General features: G+C 40.4%; 1 protein-coding gene across 1 annotated transcript in view; it reads left to right on the top strand.

Annotated features, from left to right (window-relative positions):
• Nucleotides 1–17,216, top strand: part of SNX25 (sorting nexin 25) — a 144,655-nt gene that overhangs the window by 61,761 nt on the left and 65,678 nt on the right. Inside the window, exon 6 of the mRNA XM_034647767.1 lies at nucleotides 1,325–1,511. Coding sequence (XP_034503658.1) covers nucleotides 1,325–1,511 — 187 coding nt within the window. The remainder of the gene's footprint in view (nucleotides 1–1,324; nucleotides 1,512–17,216) is intronic.

Below are 17,216 nucleotides of genomic sequence, written 5' to 3' on the forward strand. Positions count from 1 at the left end.
CTAGGGGAAATTTCTCTTACCTCAAAATCTCAAATAACATTGCATTTGATATGCATTGATCGTCACCTTTATTATCTGTGGTCATTAGCGGATACCAAACACAGAGAAAAGGGAATTTTTTCTTTTTTTTGGCTTTATGATCCTGAGATCAACAGCTGAGCTGAGATCAAGAGTTGGTTATCTAACCAACTGAGCCACCCAGGTGCCCCAGAAAAGGGAACTTTTTTTTTCAAAGGATTATTTATTTATTTTAGAGAAAGAGAGTGTGTGTGTGCATGTGTGTGTGCAAGTGGTGGGGGTGAGGGGCAGAGGGAGAGGGAGAGAATCCTCAAGCTGACTTGATGCTGGGCTTGATCCCGGGACCCTGAGATCAAGACCTGAGCTGAAATCAAGAGTCTGACACTTAACTGACTGAGCCCCCCTCCAGGCACCCCGAAAAGGGAACTTTTTTTTTTTTTTAAAGATTTTTATTTATTTGACACAGAGAGGGACAGCCAGTGAGAGAGGGAACACAAGCAGGGGGAGTGGGAGAGGAAGAAGCAGGCTCCCAGCAGAGCAGGGAGCCTGATGAGGGGCTCTATCCCAGAATGCTGGGATCACGTCCTGAGCCGAAGGCAGACGCTTAATGACTGAGCCACCCAGGCGCCCCTGAAAAGGGAACTTTTTAACCTAAAGTTAGTAGGATGAGTTTATAGTCATATCATTGACTTTTTAAAAAAAGATTTATTTATTTATTTATTTTTGTGAGAGAGAGAGAGAGCATGAGCACGAGCAGGGGGCAGGGTGCAGGGTGAGAGGGAGAAGCAGACTCCCTGCTGCTCAGAGAGCCTGGCGGGGCTTGATCCCAGGCTCCTGAGCCGAAGGCAGGCACTTAAGGGACTGAGCCACTCAGGTGCCCCTCACTGACTTTTTAACAGCTTCTTCCCTGAGCTCTGCTTTCACCAGTTGGGAGAATGTTCACTTTCATCTTTTGGCAGACAAAACACATTGAGCCTTATAAAAAAAAAATAAAAGGAAAAAAATCAGTGTACTTAATTTTGATATCTTTGTTAGGAACTTGGGTTGCAAATGACTTTTTTTCATTATTCCTTTAAACTTAACTCATTCGTTAAAACAACCACTTGATTGTAGCCATAGTTGGTAGCATACCCAGAAGGAGCTGTGTGTACACGCACACACATTTTTGAATCCTGAGTTGTTTGTATTTTCCCCATTTGGGTAGTTTAAAAACATTTCCCAAATGTGGTTTCAGTTCTGTAAAAGAAAAACAATTCCTTTAAAGGACAATACCTTTTTCAGTGGTGCTTTCTTCTTCTTCCCACAGTCTTGAAGCCAGTAGTGGAGTTACTTAGTAATCCAGATTACATTAACCAGATGCTACTTTCCCAGTTGGAGCGCAGAGAACAGATGAATGAACATCACAAGAGAGCCTACACCTATGCTCCTTCTTACGAAGAGTTCATCAAGCTTATTAACAGCAACTCTGATGTTGAGTTCTTGAAGCAACTAAGGTATTTGATCTTTAATTATAGCATGACAGTAGCTCTAATTATCATCCTCTCCCTAGTTAGGTACCCAAAAAATGTGGTTGTCAGGGAGGCAGAAATAAAGGAAGTTCATAAATCTTACTATTCAGTGACAACTAAATTTATCCAACTTCTCCTTTAGCAGAGGAATTAGTTTTCCCCCCCAGAGTATCCTGTTTTTCAAGTATTTAGGTTATAATAGCTTGAAAGCTGTTTAGTTGTAGGAGTAACTACTTAGCTGCTCAGATATTTACTTAGAAAAGCATGGGAAGGAGATGATGTGTTTTTAAAATTACATAATAGAACATTGCATTGATTTTCATTTTTCTTAGAAAATGCAGGCCCAGGTTTGGGAATCGTGGGTTCTTGACTAATTATTTTGAGAAAACTCATTTGAAATATACCCCAGGAGTCTCTTTGATAGGGGAGTTGAATCTTCCTTATCGTACTTGAGATATCTTAGGGGTGAGTGTTTCTGTTTTTGAATATTTATTCTTTATTCCTATAGTATATGCATAAACAGTACGATTATATAGTCATATATAGTTTGTGGATTTTCTAGGCTCTGTTTCTGTAGTTCCTCTTCTGTTTTAGTGTCCCCAAACAATAGTACATGGGGAGGAAAGGCAACTCTAGTGTGTCCGTTTTACTTCTGGTAAGTAATTTTGGTAAATCACAGATGGAAAATTAAATATTGGCTGAAAGGTCTTTGAACTCTTCGAGGATTTTAGATTTGCCACATTTGCCTCTGAACTAGGGTCAACACTAAGGTGAGTTGTGCTGCTTAGTTTTCTATTCTGAATAATACACTATTATAAGAGGTATACGTTGTAGAGGTACCATGTTCTTGTAAACCATGTCATGTATTAATGTAGGTCCTGCCAATGTATAATGTTGGCTTCAATTGTATAATTGTGTTTACAGATAATTTAATTCTTAGGGGATGTAATCTCTGTAGATTTATTTATGCTTCTCTTTCCATGTATAATCTTGAATAAGCTATGTGGTACTCATTTATTAGAGATTTATAATCATTTGTGTCTGAATCTAGAAATTCCTTTTTGATCATTGTGATCCTTGAGCTGATAGAGAACCCAAAAGTCAATATCCCAGATTTGTTATCTGGGGTTTACGGGTTATACCCACAAGGTCATCCTTATCATGACTTCCTTTGAAATTTAAAAGCAGTTTAAAGTGTCATTCTATAGAAAGTGAAAGAGCTCACAATGACAGGACATCCTTGTTGCCTCCTCTTCCCCTTAAAACTGGCAATACACACACACACACACACACACACACACACACACACACACCCCAAGTGCTGGTTCTAGAGATGCTATTCAAACGTACACTTCAGTATCGCTCTACCTGGTGCTATTATACCTGCTGTTCCCAGATGTACTGCATGTGGTGTGACCAAGGTAACGCTCTGTGGAATTATAATTTTCTCTTAAGACATTGTTTGTGAACAGATGGTACCCCATGTTGATAAACTGTGGAGGCATTGCATTCCTAAGTACTTTTCCCCTGTTAAGCCGTCTTTCACAATACAGTCAGAAGTGGGTCATTGGGTAACTTCAAGGAGGTTTAAGATAACAATCTAGGATCAATAGTGGCAGGTTCTTAACTGAATCAGTATTTATTCTACGTCCAGACTTATGAATGAGTGTTCTGTTTTGTGTATCAAAGATCCCAGCTCTGCACACATGTTGACATTAAATAGTGGTATAACCAGAAAGTACCAAAAGACTTTTTTGAAATCAGGGGTCATTATTTTGGGTGATCAACCATTGGTACCCTAGCACAGTTCTGTAGGATGAGATGAAGGGATCTTGATTGGAATTAATGGTTTATCTTTTTCAAAATGTACTGGTCAGAGGCTCAGGGCCATTTGAAATGCTATAGGTATTTTAATGTTGGCAGTTAGTCATCTAGTAGGTAAAGCAGTAAGTCAGTAAGAATTGGCTTTTAGAAAACAAAAGCCTCAGGATGATTGGACAACCTGCTTTTGTCACAGTAGGGGCATTTTGGATTTGCTTCACCTGAGTGGCCAAAGATGACACTAGGAATCCTGATTTGACATTTTCCCCTTTCAAACGTGATGAAACAAAAATGGTATGCACGCATAAATCTTTCTGTAAGTTCACTTCCTCTTGATATCATAAATAGGGCAACACTGAAGTGTAACACACTGGGTGTCCTGAGAGGCAGGCCCTCTGTTGAGCACAGAGAGGCTTAAGGGGGAGTAGAAATGCTGAACTAAAGAGCGTTTCCCCCCCCCCAAACATTGAGATGTGGCTCACACCCCATTAAATTCACCATTTTGAAGTGTATGATTCAGTGGTTTTTTAGTATATTCAGACTGTGCAACCATTACCTCTAATTCCAGAATATTTTTGTCATTTTAAAAAGAAGCCCTGTGCCCATTAGCAGTCATTCCCCATTCTTTCTCCACCCCAGCCCTTGGCAACCACAGTCTCCTTTCTGTCTCTGTGGGTTTGCCTGTTACAGACATTTCATATGAATGGAATCATGTAACATGTGGCCTCAGCATAATTCAAGGGTCATCCATGTTGTGGTATGTAATTAATACTCTATTTCTTTTTTTGGCTGAGTAGTATTCCATTGTATGAATACACTGAATTTTGTTTATTCTTTTGTCAGTTGATGGATAATTTGGTTGTTTGCATCTTAAAGAATGCCTTTTGAGTTTTTGTTGAATATCTTCAGTAGTATTATCGAAAGATTCCTAATCTCTTCCTATCACCCATCCCGCATATATTCCTATTCCGTATATTCCTGTTCTCTTCTGTGTCCTGCACTTTACTGTTGGGTTTCGTTTCCAGCAAAGTTCATAAGAGTCCATGGGGAGGACATTCAGAGGTACTTTGGTGATTAGACTATCAAACTCTTAAAGTGCCCATTCCATTAGAAAACAGAAAGAATACATTTTCAGATTTAATTAAGTTGATGTGATGACTGAAATGACCTATTTTTCTGACCTCTGTCTCTTTATAAACTTTCAGTTCCTCATGTAAATCTTGGGAAATATGTTGATGACTTCCTTTGGAAGGGCTGCAAATTTCTCTTATAACAAGGAGTCATATATGTTAGTCAACATCAGCTGTGGGATCGTAGTAATCCTGAAGAATACATAGTCTTCTCAACAGCTTGGCAAAGAACCTTGAGATAAAATACTGCGAAGGGCATTTTTCTCAATGATGGATATGCACATCCAGAGTTACTTTCTGAATACTCTTGTAAATACTGCATTATCCTGGGGCACCTTCCCCCGACCTATGACTATGGGACAATTCCTTGACCTTTGCTGTAGATAAACTTTCAGGCAGTTCTGTCTGATATAGTACTGGTGTGTCTTTTATCCAGGGAGCAGTGTCCTTGTTCTTGTATCTTAGGGTACTCTGAGGGCTAGCCTTTACTCTCTGCTTCTTGCACAGATCGAACTAGAAAGGCTACCAGGAACCACTTTGCACTGGTAAAGGTTGATCTTTTTGCTCAAAAAAGGTGATGCTGCAAAAATTATCTGGCTACTGGGCTAATTATTGTTTATCTGATAGAGGAATTGCTTTCTATTGAAGGGTCAGGTCTACTTACTGTTATTGACAGGCAAAATTGCTTTTTATCAGACTCCTATCTAAAGAGCCAGCATCGATGAAGCTTATCAGCTTCCTTGCACTAATGGAGTGGCTTTCTTCCATCATGGTCTGAACTATTTTGTTTTTCTTGTACAATTAGAGTACTCTGTCTGACTTTATTAGCATTTTAGGTCACTATCTTCAAATTGCTCTCAGTAAGATTTTAAGATATGCTGCCTAAGGCAGGGAATGTGTCTTAGTTTGACTAAGCAGTTGACGAAACCATCCACTTTTATTTCATACATATTTGGGAGATAGATGATGTATATTTTCTAAAGGAAATAAAGTCATTAAGCTCTGCTGGGTTGGAATGCTTTAAAAACAAATAACCAAGTGAAAAAAACTTTGAAGGTCATATTTGTAGCTCTGTGAGAGTTTGTTTTTTTCTGCGTCAACATGAGCTGCTTTGACAGTAGGATTATAGAGCTAGAAATGGTTCCTTCGAGTACACTAAACCATTGGTTTTTGACCTTGGCTAAATATTAGAATCACCCAGGCTTTAAAAAAATGACAGCTGGCATCTCGCTGTCCTTTGCAGCTACCTCCTTTTTCTTCTTTGCTGGCATCCGAGATGTTGAAGTGAGGGTGTGGTGGCTGGACTGGTATAACATTTTGAATTTTCCAGCGTCTTCTGGCGGAAGCAGTGATCCACTCTGCTAACGAGACAGGAGCCAGAAATCTGAATGTCCTGTTGATGCAAGATATTAAAAGACAACTGAACAGATTCCCACCGCCCATCTGGGTGGTGGGTTGACGACCGCAGTCAAGGAAGGCAAACCGGAGGTCAGAGCAAAGGGGCATCTGTTAGTGAGACTCGGCAATTACAGCCGTACTAGAGAAAGTGCTGTGTGTTCCTTTATTTTGAAGATAAAGAAGGAGTCGGAGTAAACATTAAACAAAGGGAAAATGAAAGGTTCTTGTCTTACAGAACCTCCTAGGAGGGAGCAGGCAGATCATGGCCCAGGAATACCTCCTGTTGCCTGCGTCGTGTCATTCCTCGGCGTGTTTGCACAAAGTGCTCTCTGAAAGCGATTTGCTCCTCCTTGAGAAATACACTTGCCTAGGCTTCACCCCCAGGGATTCTTATCTAACTGGCCTGGGGTGGAACTGGGCATCAGTTATTTTTAAACGCCCTCCAGGTGATTATAACATGCAACTAGAATTGAGAATCTCTTTTAAGTGGAGTAGTCTTCCACTTGTTACCAAACTCCAGTCTGGGCTAGATGTTCTATAATCATTATATTCTAAGTCTTTGAAAACTGTTTATCACTGTTGGAGAGAGATAGTAACTATTGAGAAGATTGATTAATCCAGACACCTCATTCTTCTAGCATGTTTATTGTAATGAATGAAGGGCGTTTTATCACTGGTGATCCTGAGAGATGCATTTAACCCGAGGTTTCCCAGCCTTGGTGAAAATGCCTTTTTGGCCCAGATAGTTCTTTGTTGTGGGGGTGGTTCTATTTATTGTAGAATTTTAGCATCACTGGCCTCACCAACTGGATGCCAGTACCACCCCCATAGTTGTGACAACCAAAAACATTCCCCAGACATTGCCAGATGTCCTCTGGAGGACATAATTGTCCCTGATTAAAAACTATTACTTGAATTCCATGAAAAGATTGGAGATGCTTACATTAGGATTAGATTGAGATGGAGAGGATAGAAAACCTACAGAATAGTGATTACTTACCAAAGCATACAGGGTTTTTTCTTTCTTCTATAAAGAAGTCTGGAACAGGCAGTCTAAGACTGGCAGGAGGGCTCTACCCTCCGCAGGGACCCAGGCTCCTTCCAGCTCACTGCTCTGCCATCCTAGGAATATTGCAGAGTCCTCGTGGTTCAGGGTGTAGTCTAGAATGCCGTTCATCATCCTAATTCCAGGAAGCAGAATGAAGGCAAGGGAAGATGGTGGCAAAGGTTATGCATTGGCTGTCTTCTAAAGAACTACCTGGAAGCTACTTCATGACATTTCTGCTTATATTTTTTCTGTCAGATATAATTATTCTGGGAAGCCTTAGGTTCAGTGAAAAATGGAGGATTCTATTACTAAGGAAAAAAGAAACCCAGATACAGAATGGGCACATAGCCATTTTTGCCACAGTACTGTGTGTTGTGTAGTTACAGCAAGGCAGGATGGCGTTACTTCCCACAGAAACATTGGGCAAATACTATTTTCCTGGACTGGACATTTGCCAGAGTTAAAGAGATGCCAAGAAAATGCCCAAGAAGGGGAAACTTCTTTGTTTTTAAGCTACCATTTGTTGAATATCCAATATGCATTAAGTACAGTGAAGTGTCAGGTTCTTACCATCTGATCATTATAACAACTATGTGAATTAAGTATTACTATTCTCATTGTAGTCGAAGAGGGTAAAGTGACTTGCCCCAGATCACTTAGCTAGTAAGGAACAGCTGGGATTTGAACTCAGGTCTGTCTGACTTGAAATCCCACATGTAAAGGTGGGTAACCGGGTAGCCAGGTGGGCAGAAAAGAACAGTGACACACGGCCCCAACCTTGTGGGATTTCCTGCAAGTGTGGCGACCAGTCTCTACTGTCTAGGAGCCTTTGCAGGCACTAATCCTTGCATGGAGAACGGTACTGCCTGAAGTCCCATCATTTGTTAGTGAAACAGGGATAGGCTGCCAGAGAAACAAGTCGTAATAAAGAAAATCGGGGCAGCCTGTCACTGCTATAATTTCATTTGCTTCCAGTCCAGTCTTTATTAGATTTTTTCAGTTCTGGATTTGTTTATTTCTGACCCCTTACTTAAAGAGTGACATGGAGAATCTAAAAATAGAGAGGAAATGCTAATAATGAATAAAAGGTTTAAAATTAAAAAGATTAAGTATTATTTCGCTTGGAGAAATGAAGGAAACCTTTTATCGAGTGTGTACTGAGATTGATGTGTTTTCTGTTTTACTAGGATAAAGCAAGAGGGAATGACCATAATGAATAAGTTAATTTAAGAGGTCATAAGGAATAGTGGAATGGGTTACTGAGGGAGTTTTCTAAATAGGTTTTCTTCAGATATTAAGGGGATGGATTTCATCTCTGAATTAGTTTAGGTGCATTTGCACGTGAAGATTAATATACTAAAAATATTAAAATACCTAAAATTGCATGCTTCTGTGTAGGAGAATTTAAATTATGTGAATGTTTGGCGCTTTTAACAGTGATTCTGAAGATATATTGTGAATCATGAGCAGTAAAATTGGATTATATTATAGAGGAACATGGAAGAAGAAATCAAGCGTAGCTTCAGACAAACTGCTACACCATGTCAGAAATCAGTAAGCACATATAAACTGCGAAGGAAAGGTTAGCGTGGGTGGGCAAGGAGATGAGAAATCATGAAGTATAAAACAAAGAGAAGCCTGGCAAATTTTTATGAGAAGAATAAATGAATATAAATTCAGTTAAAAAAAACTCATTAAAATGCAAGGCTGCTTATGGAAAACGTTCAAAAAGATCTTTCAGTTTTATAAAAAGTAAAAGTACATTGACTTCAGCGTTTAATTCCTTCTGTTGGTGTCTGAGAAATAGCAGAGGGCACAGAGGTGGAAGTTAAACATATCGGAGAAAACAAAGTATCTTCATTTAGGAGGGAAGATAAGTATTGGAGGCAATGAAAATTTGATCTTAGAAGGGGAAATTTGGGGATAAAGAAGTTTATGATCGGAGTGACACTGGCTATGTGGGTAAGGTGTATCTGCTTCGTGAATGACCGTGAGGACCGTGCATCCGTTTACGGGAAGCACTCAGCCCAGGATCTGCATATCCCTAATTGTTAGCTACCACTGTCATCGTTGTTACCATTGTCAGACCGAGGACTGCAAGTGCATGTCATTCCATTGTGAACACTGATCAGTTGCTTGTGGCCCACTAGAGCGCAGCATTTTATTTGGGGGTCTGTGGAGGCCTCTCTCCAGTCTGAATTCTGAACCACAAGAGGGCTAAGGAATAAGCCAAATGAAGGCCAAAAATTTTGCTCTTATTACTGATAGATGATGGAGAATGTAGGTTATATATGCAAGCGGTGACTCTCGAAAACTGAGTCTCAGAATCAGACATTCTTTCCCACCTGGCTTTGTCCCTGATTCTCCCTCCCTCCCATCTTTCTGGCAGATGCAGAGTCCACGTCCTTGGAGGCAGAGAACACGTGCTCTGAAGAGGAGGAGAACAGAAGGCTGTGTTTCACATGCCCGGTTCCTCCTCCTCTGTGGTCAGGTTAAAGACCTCTTCCTTCTCTAGGGCCTAGAGGAGAGGATGGGAGAGAGCTGGAGAGAGGCCAGGGATGGAGCCCTTTATACTTAGAATGAAACATCAAAAGGCGGTGGTGGGGTGGATGGGTAGTGCTCTTTTCTTTCGGGCAAACAGGCAGAAGTTACGGTGCTGGGTCTCTACTCAACAGAGAAGAATTTTGTGCTTCACGAAGTTCACTGAAGGAATGATAGTGAAGAGTATAGAAGTGGTGTGCTGGTAATTTTTAAAAACTGGCTTTTTCGGGGAGGGGTAAGAAACCCTGACTTGTGGCATTTGCTGGCTTCTGTGGTGTTAATACTAAGCTGCAGGATGACCTCTCTGAATGGGAAGTTGGGAAGAGATTTGCTGCCGCACATCCTGGACATAGTGTCTCCACCATGCTGATACAGTAGACGCCGACAACCGTGAACATAGATAATAGCAACATAAAATTATTAGGAAATGACGAGTTTTAAGTACTTTCACCTTTTAAAAAGTACAGTTTAATCGCAAGTTTGTATCATTTTAATAATGATAGGTTTTAATTCCTGAGAAGTTAACAGCCAGCTCTCATGAGCCGACACAAGCCTTGTGAGCTGGCTCCAGCACAGTGCTGCGTAGTGGCCACACATGCTCTGTCTTTTGAAGACCCTGCGCTAGACAGAAATGCAGTTCTAGAGGCAGGTGAGGGTTAGTAACACAAAAAGTCACCCCATAGCAACCAGTCCAGCATCAGACAGGGGCTTGAGTCAGATAGGCCTGGATTTTGCAGACTCGGCTTGCCCTTGGCTCCCTTCCCTATGGGTGGTGTGGCCTTGGTGAGTCATGTACACTCTGAGCCTAGTTTTAACTGTAACATGGAGAAAGTAGTTCCTATTTTATGAGGCTGTTGTTATAATTAAATGAGATAATGCATCAGCACACTTCTGGAGACAGACATGCTAGGTTCCCAATGAAGAGCTAAAAATATAACTGTGAGCAGGAGAAGGCAACAGAACTCTCAGATCCTGACCCGAATAGGGTTAATGGATTAGATGAGGCAACACAATCTCTTATGTCAGAAACACTTCAAAGTGTAGAAGAAAGTCATTATGACATTTTCAGTACAGAACATAAAACTGGGCAACTAAAGATGATATTCAGTAAACATTCTGAATGAACATGCTTCAGGCAAGAATTGAGAATGGAATATAACAGCAGTGGTGCTATACATTGGTCTATAAATAAATACTTTATGGTGATATTAATAGCTAATATAAAAATATGAGGAACAGTAGTAGAAATGAGGTGCAGGTAGCAGAGAGAAAAACTTTGGCCTCCTTGAGGTTAACTGAAGGACACCAGCTAGCCAGTGGTGCCATAACTTTGCTTGCTTTTGTAACATGTAATTTCCATAGACTTCTGGGAACTAGAAAATGAATATATGGTAACACGTTATTTTAGGAAAATTTAAAGATATAAACCAGATGAAGAAAATAGAAGCCACATTGCAAACACATGACAATACTTGATATATTCCAGGTTATTTTCTGTATATATAGCATGAATTGTGTATGTGTGTTTATGTAAGTTCGGGATACCTCAGGCTTCTCTGGTCCCAAACTTTTTTTTTTTAAATTTTTTATTATGTTATGTTAGTCACCATACAGTATATCCTTAGTTTTTGATGTAGTGTTCCATGATTCATTGTTTGCTTATAACACCCAGTGCTCCATGCAATATGTGCCCTCCTTAATACCCATCACCGGGCTAACCCAGTCCCCCACCCCCTCCCCTCTGAAACCCTCAGTTTGTTTCCCAGAGTCCATAGTCTCTCATGCTTCATTCCCCCTTCTGTTTCCCCCCCCTTCATTCTTCCCTTCCTTCTCCTACCGATTTCCCTGCTATTTCTTATGTTCCATAAATGAGTGAAACCATATGATAATTGTCTTTCTCTGCTTGACTTATTTCGCTTAACATAATCTCCTCCAGTTCCGTCCGTGTTGCTGCAAATGTTGGGTAATCGTTCTTTCTGATGGCTGAGTAATATTCCATTGTGTATATTGGCCCCAAACTTTCTAACTGGCGTGACTCAAATATAGCGTATAGGTGTGTGGAGATAAAGGTTTCCTCAGCCCTCCAGGTGGTTGTGTAGGGCCTGGGATGGCCGATGACCTTGGCGTTCTTTTCACATATTATCATTTGCCATGTGTGCCACAAATGGAAAAAGCTCAGGAAGCATGCCTTAGTCTGTCTGTGGAATCAGCTGCCTTCTATACACTAGAAAAATGGAAAACCAGTTTAAAAGCCCCATTAGAGGAGAGAGCCTCTGACTACTCAGTCGTGACTGGAAATACTTCCCCAGTTTGTGCTACAGCTCCCTGGCACTTCCTGCTTAGTACCATTAAACACACTCCGTGAGAAGATAGCCCTGAACTGTTGTTCTCCTCAGACATAAAAACTAAAATAAGAGAGTTTCCTTGGTTCATAACATTGGCAAAGATTAAAAATTTGACACCCAGGGTTGGCACGGATGTAGGAAAACAGACGACCTCATGTCCTGCTGGGAGGAGTACGAATTCTTGCCTTTCTGTAGCACCGTTTTATAATATGGAAAGCAGGTCACAAAATGTGCCTTCTTTCTGATACAATTATTATTCATAAGAATTTATTTTAAGGAAATAATCACGAACATGTGAAAAGATTTTTCCAAGACTGTTTCTTGCAATTTTATTTAAAATAGAGAAAAGCTCAAAATAATGGAATGCCTAACAATTAGGGCTTAGTGAAAAAAAAAGTCGACAATCTGCACAACAGAGTGCCATTTAACAGTGCTGTTGCATCAGAGTATTTAATAATATTGGAAGATGGTATACATTGAAAAGGCTCTAAGGCCTTTTATAGCATAAATCCAGTCTTATAAAACAAACGAAAAATTTGTTTGAAGAGAAGCCTGTAAATACTCACCAAATGTTAATTGCGATTGACTTTGAATGTTGTGCTTTGTATATTTTCCCATTTTCTTCAGTGAATATACGTTACTTTAGAGAAAGTAAAAATGGGTTCAGCCAGAGAAAATAAAACCTGCCCAGCCATTTATCAGGTTGGAATAAGATTCTAAAGCCAGCTACGAAGTTAACAGGAAACAGTATTTTTTTTTTTCCAGGTATACATAGCAGCTATAAAATGTCATTCTTTGAATGAGCGCTGCTTTCTTATTCACTGAGGAACTTTGCTCTCTAAAATCTTAGATTTTGCCACTTGAAATTATTTAGGTAAGGGTGACACATCCTCTTCTCGCCTCGAGGGTTTCAGTCACTTTGACACAGAGAAGGACTCTTGTTTATGAGTCGATGTAGAGCCACAGATAAGGGGTTTTCTGGACTAACCGTTCCGTGTTTATTATAACTTTGTAGTTTACGGGAAAATGAGACCCTGGGTCTGTGCGTAATGATGATTTACATAGCTCTGCTTTGAACCTGTCAACATACTGCTTCGTTTGAATTTCATCTACACTCCGCACTTCCCCAGAATCCCATAGAAGCTATCTTTTCCTTGGTTTGGGGAGACACCCCATGTGTCTTCATGCTTATTGAAATGAGTCAATAAACCCGATTTTGTTGGACTTCAGTGACCTTCGTGGCCTTAAATTGATTAGGCTGAGACACTTATAATCAGGAGAAAAGTAAGGCTACTTTAAAATTTTTTATGTATATTTTACAAACATGCACACACATCATCTCCTTAAATACTGCATAGCTAAAGGATCAACCAACAGTGGTGTTAAGGGACAAAAATAATAGTTAATATTTATTAAACTCTCACTGTGGTTTGGGCACTATTCCAAATATTTAAAGGTGTCATCTCATTTAATCTTCATGGCAATCCTATGAGGAAAAATACGGTTACTCTTCTTTCTACAGATGAGGACACTTGAGTTTTAGAAAGCTTAAATAATTTTTTCAGGGTGACGAAGTAAGTATTGGAAGCAGGATTTGAACACAGGCCACCTGGTGTCCGAGCTTGCCTGCTTAACTACTCTGCTAGACTTAGCTGGGAAACAGCTTTAGCGTAGCCTGCTGAAGTCACCATGGCTTTATTTCTTTTCAAATGTTGTAACTAAGTCCCTTTAAGTGAAAACATCATTCCTAGCCTAGCACAAAATAGCCTGTAGCAACTTTGAAAACATTATTATTAAGTTTTAAATTTTTAAAAAACATGTTTATGTATATGGCATTCTAATCTGTTATTGCTAATTTTATTTATTTAATTTTATTTATTTTTAAGAGAGACTGTGTGTGTGTGAGAGAGGGAGGGAATGTGGGAGGGCAGAGGGAGAGGGAGAGAAAATCTCAAGCAGACTCTGCACTGAGCATGGAGCCGGACACGGTGCTCGATCTCATGACTCTGAGATCTTGACCTGAGCCAAAATCAAGAGTCGGGACGCTTAGCCACCAGGCACCCCTGTAATTGCTGATTTTAGTATAAAACCTGTTTTAAACCATTTACCATATTGTACACCTGAGACTAGGATTTATTCAACTTTTGACTCTCCTAAGACATACCAGAATGTGCACATCCAAGACAGCTCTAAAATAGTAATTTTTTAAAAAACATTATGTAAGGTGTATGTAGTGAAATAAGATTAATATTTGGGTGTGTGTGTGTAAATAACTTAGAAGTCAATTCTAATAGAATTCCAAAGTTGTTTTGAACAATTGACAGTAAAAGGCAATGAATGTATATATTTGTAAGGTGATTATTTTTAAGACTAATTTTGTAGCATTTCAGGTGAGTTTGAGATGATGGGAAGACTTCAAAAATACAAACCTGCTCTGAGTCTTTATTAATGTAGCCGAGTGTTCAAAACTGAAGAAAGGTGAGGTGATAACTCGGGCAAGAGATGGCTGTCTTCATGTGACCTTTTTCTTGGCCCTGGGATCAGAGATACTGGAGGTATCTCTTCCATAGCTGGAAAAGAGCCAAATTCTTATTAGTGGCTTCCTCTTAATATTGGAGTTTACATTATCATTTTGGAAAAACACATATTATACCTGTGCACTTTGGATCAAGAGAATATTCATGGGGCGCCTGGGTGGCACAGCAGTTAAGCGTCTGCCTTCAGCTCAGGGCGTGATCCTGGCGTTACGGGATCGAAGCCCCACATCAGGCTCCTCCGCTATGAGCCTGCTTCTTCCTCTCCCGCTCCCCCTGCTTGTGTTCCCTCTTTCGCTGGCTGTCTCTATCTCTGTCAAATAAATAAATAAAATCTTAAAAAAAAAAAAAAGAATGTTCAAAAATATCGGTCCTCCAGATTCTTTTTTTTTTTTTAAGAATTTATTTATTTATTTGATAGTGAGAGAGACAGCCAGCGAGAGAGGGAGCACAAGCAGGGGGAGCGGGAGAGAGAGAAGCAGGCTCCCAGCAGAGGAGCCTGATGTGGGGCTCGAACCCAGAATGCCGGGATCACGTCCTGAGCCAAAGGCAGATGCTTAACGACTGAGCCACCCAGGTGCCCCGGTCCTCCAGATTCTTGAACCACACTCAGCACCAGCAAGGCCATCTGTTCCTCTGGATGAAGAAAGCCGAGTGAGAGCTGACTGTCCCTGAAGAGCTGGCTTCCACAGGACTAGGAAGCCTGTGCCATCAAGATGGTACTAGGCGGCCTCCAGCATTTGGATGTACAGTTGACCATTGAAAAACACTGGGCTGGGATGCTAACCCCTCATGCAGTCAAAAGTCTGCATATAACTTTTAACTCCCCTAACACTTAACTACTACTAGCCTACTGTTGACTGGCAGCTTTACTGATAGCATATAAGTCAATCAGCACATGTTTCATATGTGATATGTATTATGTGCTGTATTCTTACAATAAGCTAGAGAAAAGAAAATGTTAAGAAAATCATAAGGGAAAGAAAATACATTTATACTACTGTACTGTATCAAAAAATCTGGATATAATTGGACCCACATAATTCAAACCTATGTTGTTCAGGGGTCAACTATATGTTTTGAGCTTTTGTTGAGAATGAAAGTCATTTCCCACATTGTCTTTTGGTATCAAGTGAAGGTGAATTTTACACATTCAATAATCATCTTCAAATGCCTATTATGTGCAAAGCACTGTGAGGAGGGTTTGGTATATATAAAGTTGAATTGGTTGTGGGTCCTTGGATTTATTCACCTGCTGTCAGGGTGTTAGTAGTCCAGATAGGAGCCCCATGTGGGTATAAATTGCTAAATAGGAAGCAAGATATTAAGATCAGGAGTGGAGTGCAAATTGCTAGAGAAGTGGGTAGGAGCAAATCTTTGTCTTGTAGAAGAGGGGAATCGGAGAACCCTGAGAGAGGAATCCTATAAACTGAGTGTTTAGGAACAAATAGGATTTCAGCAGATAAAGGGGAGAGGTTGTATGCAAGAGGGAGAAGAAATAGAGAGCAAAGCCTGGGGTCAGGAAAGAGCTGAGTGTGTGTTGGGGTATTGCATGCAGTTTGGTTTGGCAGGAAAACGGTATCCAAGAGGGATATAGAAGGCAGTGAGGCTGCAGAGATGCTCTGGCATTGGCCGTGCTTGTATCCTTGGAAAGGCCTGAGACAAGATAAACATTAACTCCTATTGAATTTTAGGGTAGCAGGAAAGTGTTCAAGAGCACGAACTTTAGAATCAGGCAGCCCTAGGTTATCATTTTGGCTGTAGTACTTAAAAGCAATGAGACTTCTTATAGATTTCTTAATCCACCTGAACACCTTCTTCCTCTGTAATGTGGGGATAATTACAACACCTATTATGAGAATTAAATGAGAAAAAGTATCTAGACAGGTAGCTGGTACTGAATGAGAGGAATCTGTGTAAGTGTTAGCTGGTATTTCATAATAATTTCATGGATTCATTTAAGAAATTTAACTCTTCACTCGAATAGCATGTGTCTCTTCAGTACCATTGATGACTCATTTGTTCCAGGCATGAATCACTAAGAATATCAAAAGAACAGTTTGTTCGAAATATTATTTGTACCTGTTTAGTTTTATAGGTGATATTGTATATTAATGTGGCTTCCTGTCTTAGTTTGGGCTGCTATACCAAAAATACCACAGACTGGGGGGCTTAAATAACAGACATTTATTTCTCACAGTTCTGGAGGCTGGGAAGCCCAAGATCAAGGGACCGGAAATTAGATGTCTGGTGAGGGCCCACTTCCTGGTTTATAGAGGGCCTCCTTCTCACTGTAACCTCCCAAAATGGAAAGAGCTCTCTGGGGTCTTTTTTTTTTTTTTTTTTTTTAAGATTTTACTTATTTGAGAGAGTGAGCGGGAGAGAGAGAGCACAAGCCAGGGGGAGAGCAGAGGGAGACTCCCCGCTGAGCAGGAAGCCCAATTCGAGGCTCAATCTCAGGACCCTGAGAAAATGACCTGAGCCTAAGGCAGATGCTTAACCGACTGAGCCACCCAGGTGCCCCTCTGGGGTCTGTTTTATAATAGCACTAGTCTCATTTTGAGGGCACCACCCACAAGGGCTAATCACCTTCCAAAGATTCCACCTCTAAATACCATCGCATTGGGGATTCGGCTTCAATGTATGAATTTGGGGGAACGAAACATTCCGTCCATAGTATTCGTTAATATTTACTGAGTGCCTGTCATGTTTAGTGCCAACCTTGGTTCTGTAGGAGAATACACGACACAATCCCTGTCTTCCAGAGACTCATGATTTAGCTGAAGAGAAAAAGGTAGCATATCTTTCTTATAGACAATGCCACAATTTTGTCTTGGGCTCAGTTGTGTTATTTCTTAGAGAAGTGTTAGGCC

Source organism: Ailuropoda melanoleuca, chromosome 18 (assembly GCF_002007445.2).
Source record: "Ailuropoda melanoleuca isolate Jingjing chromosome 18, ASM200744v2, whole genome shotgun sequence".
In the NCBI taxonomy this organism is placed as follows: Eukaryota; Metazoa; Chordata; class Mammalia; order Carnivora; family Ursidae; genus Ailuropoda; species Ailuropoda melanoleuca.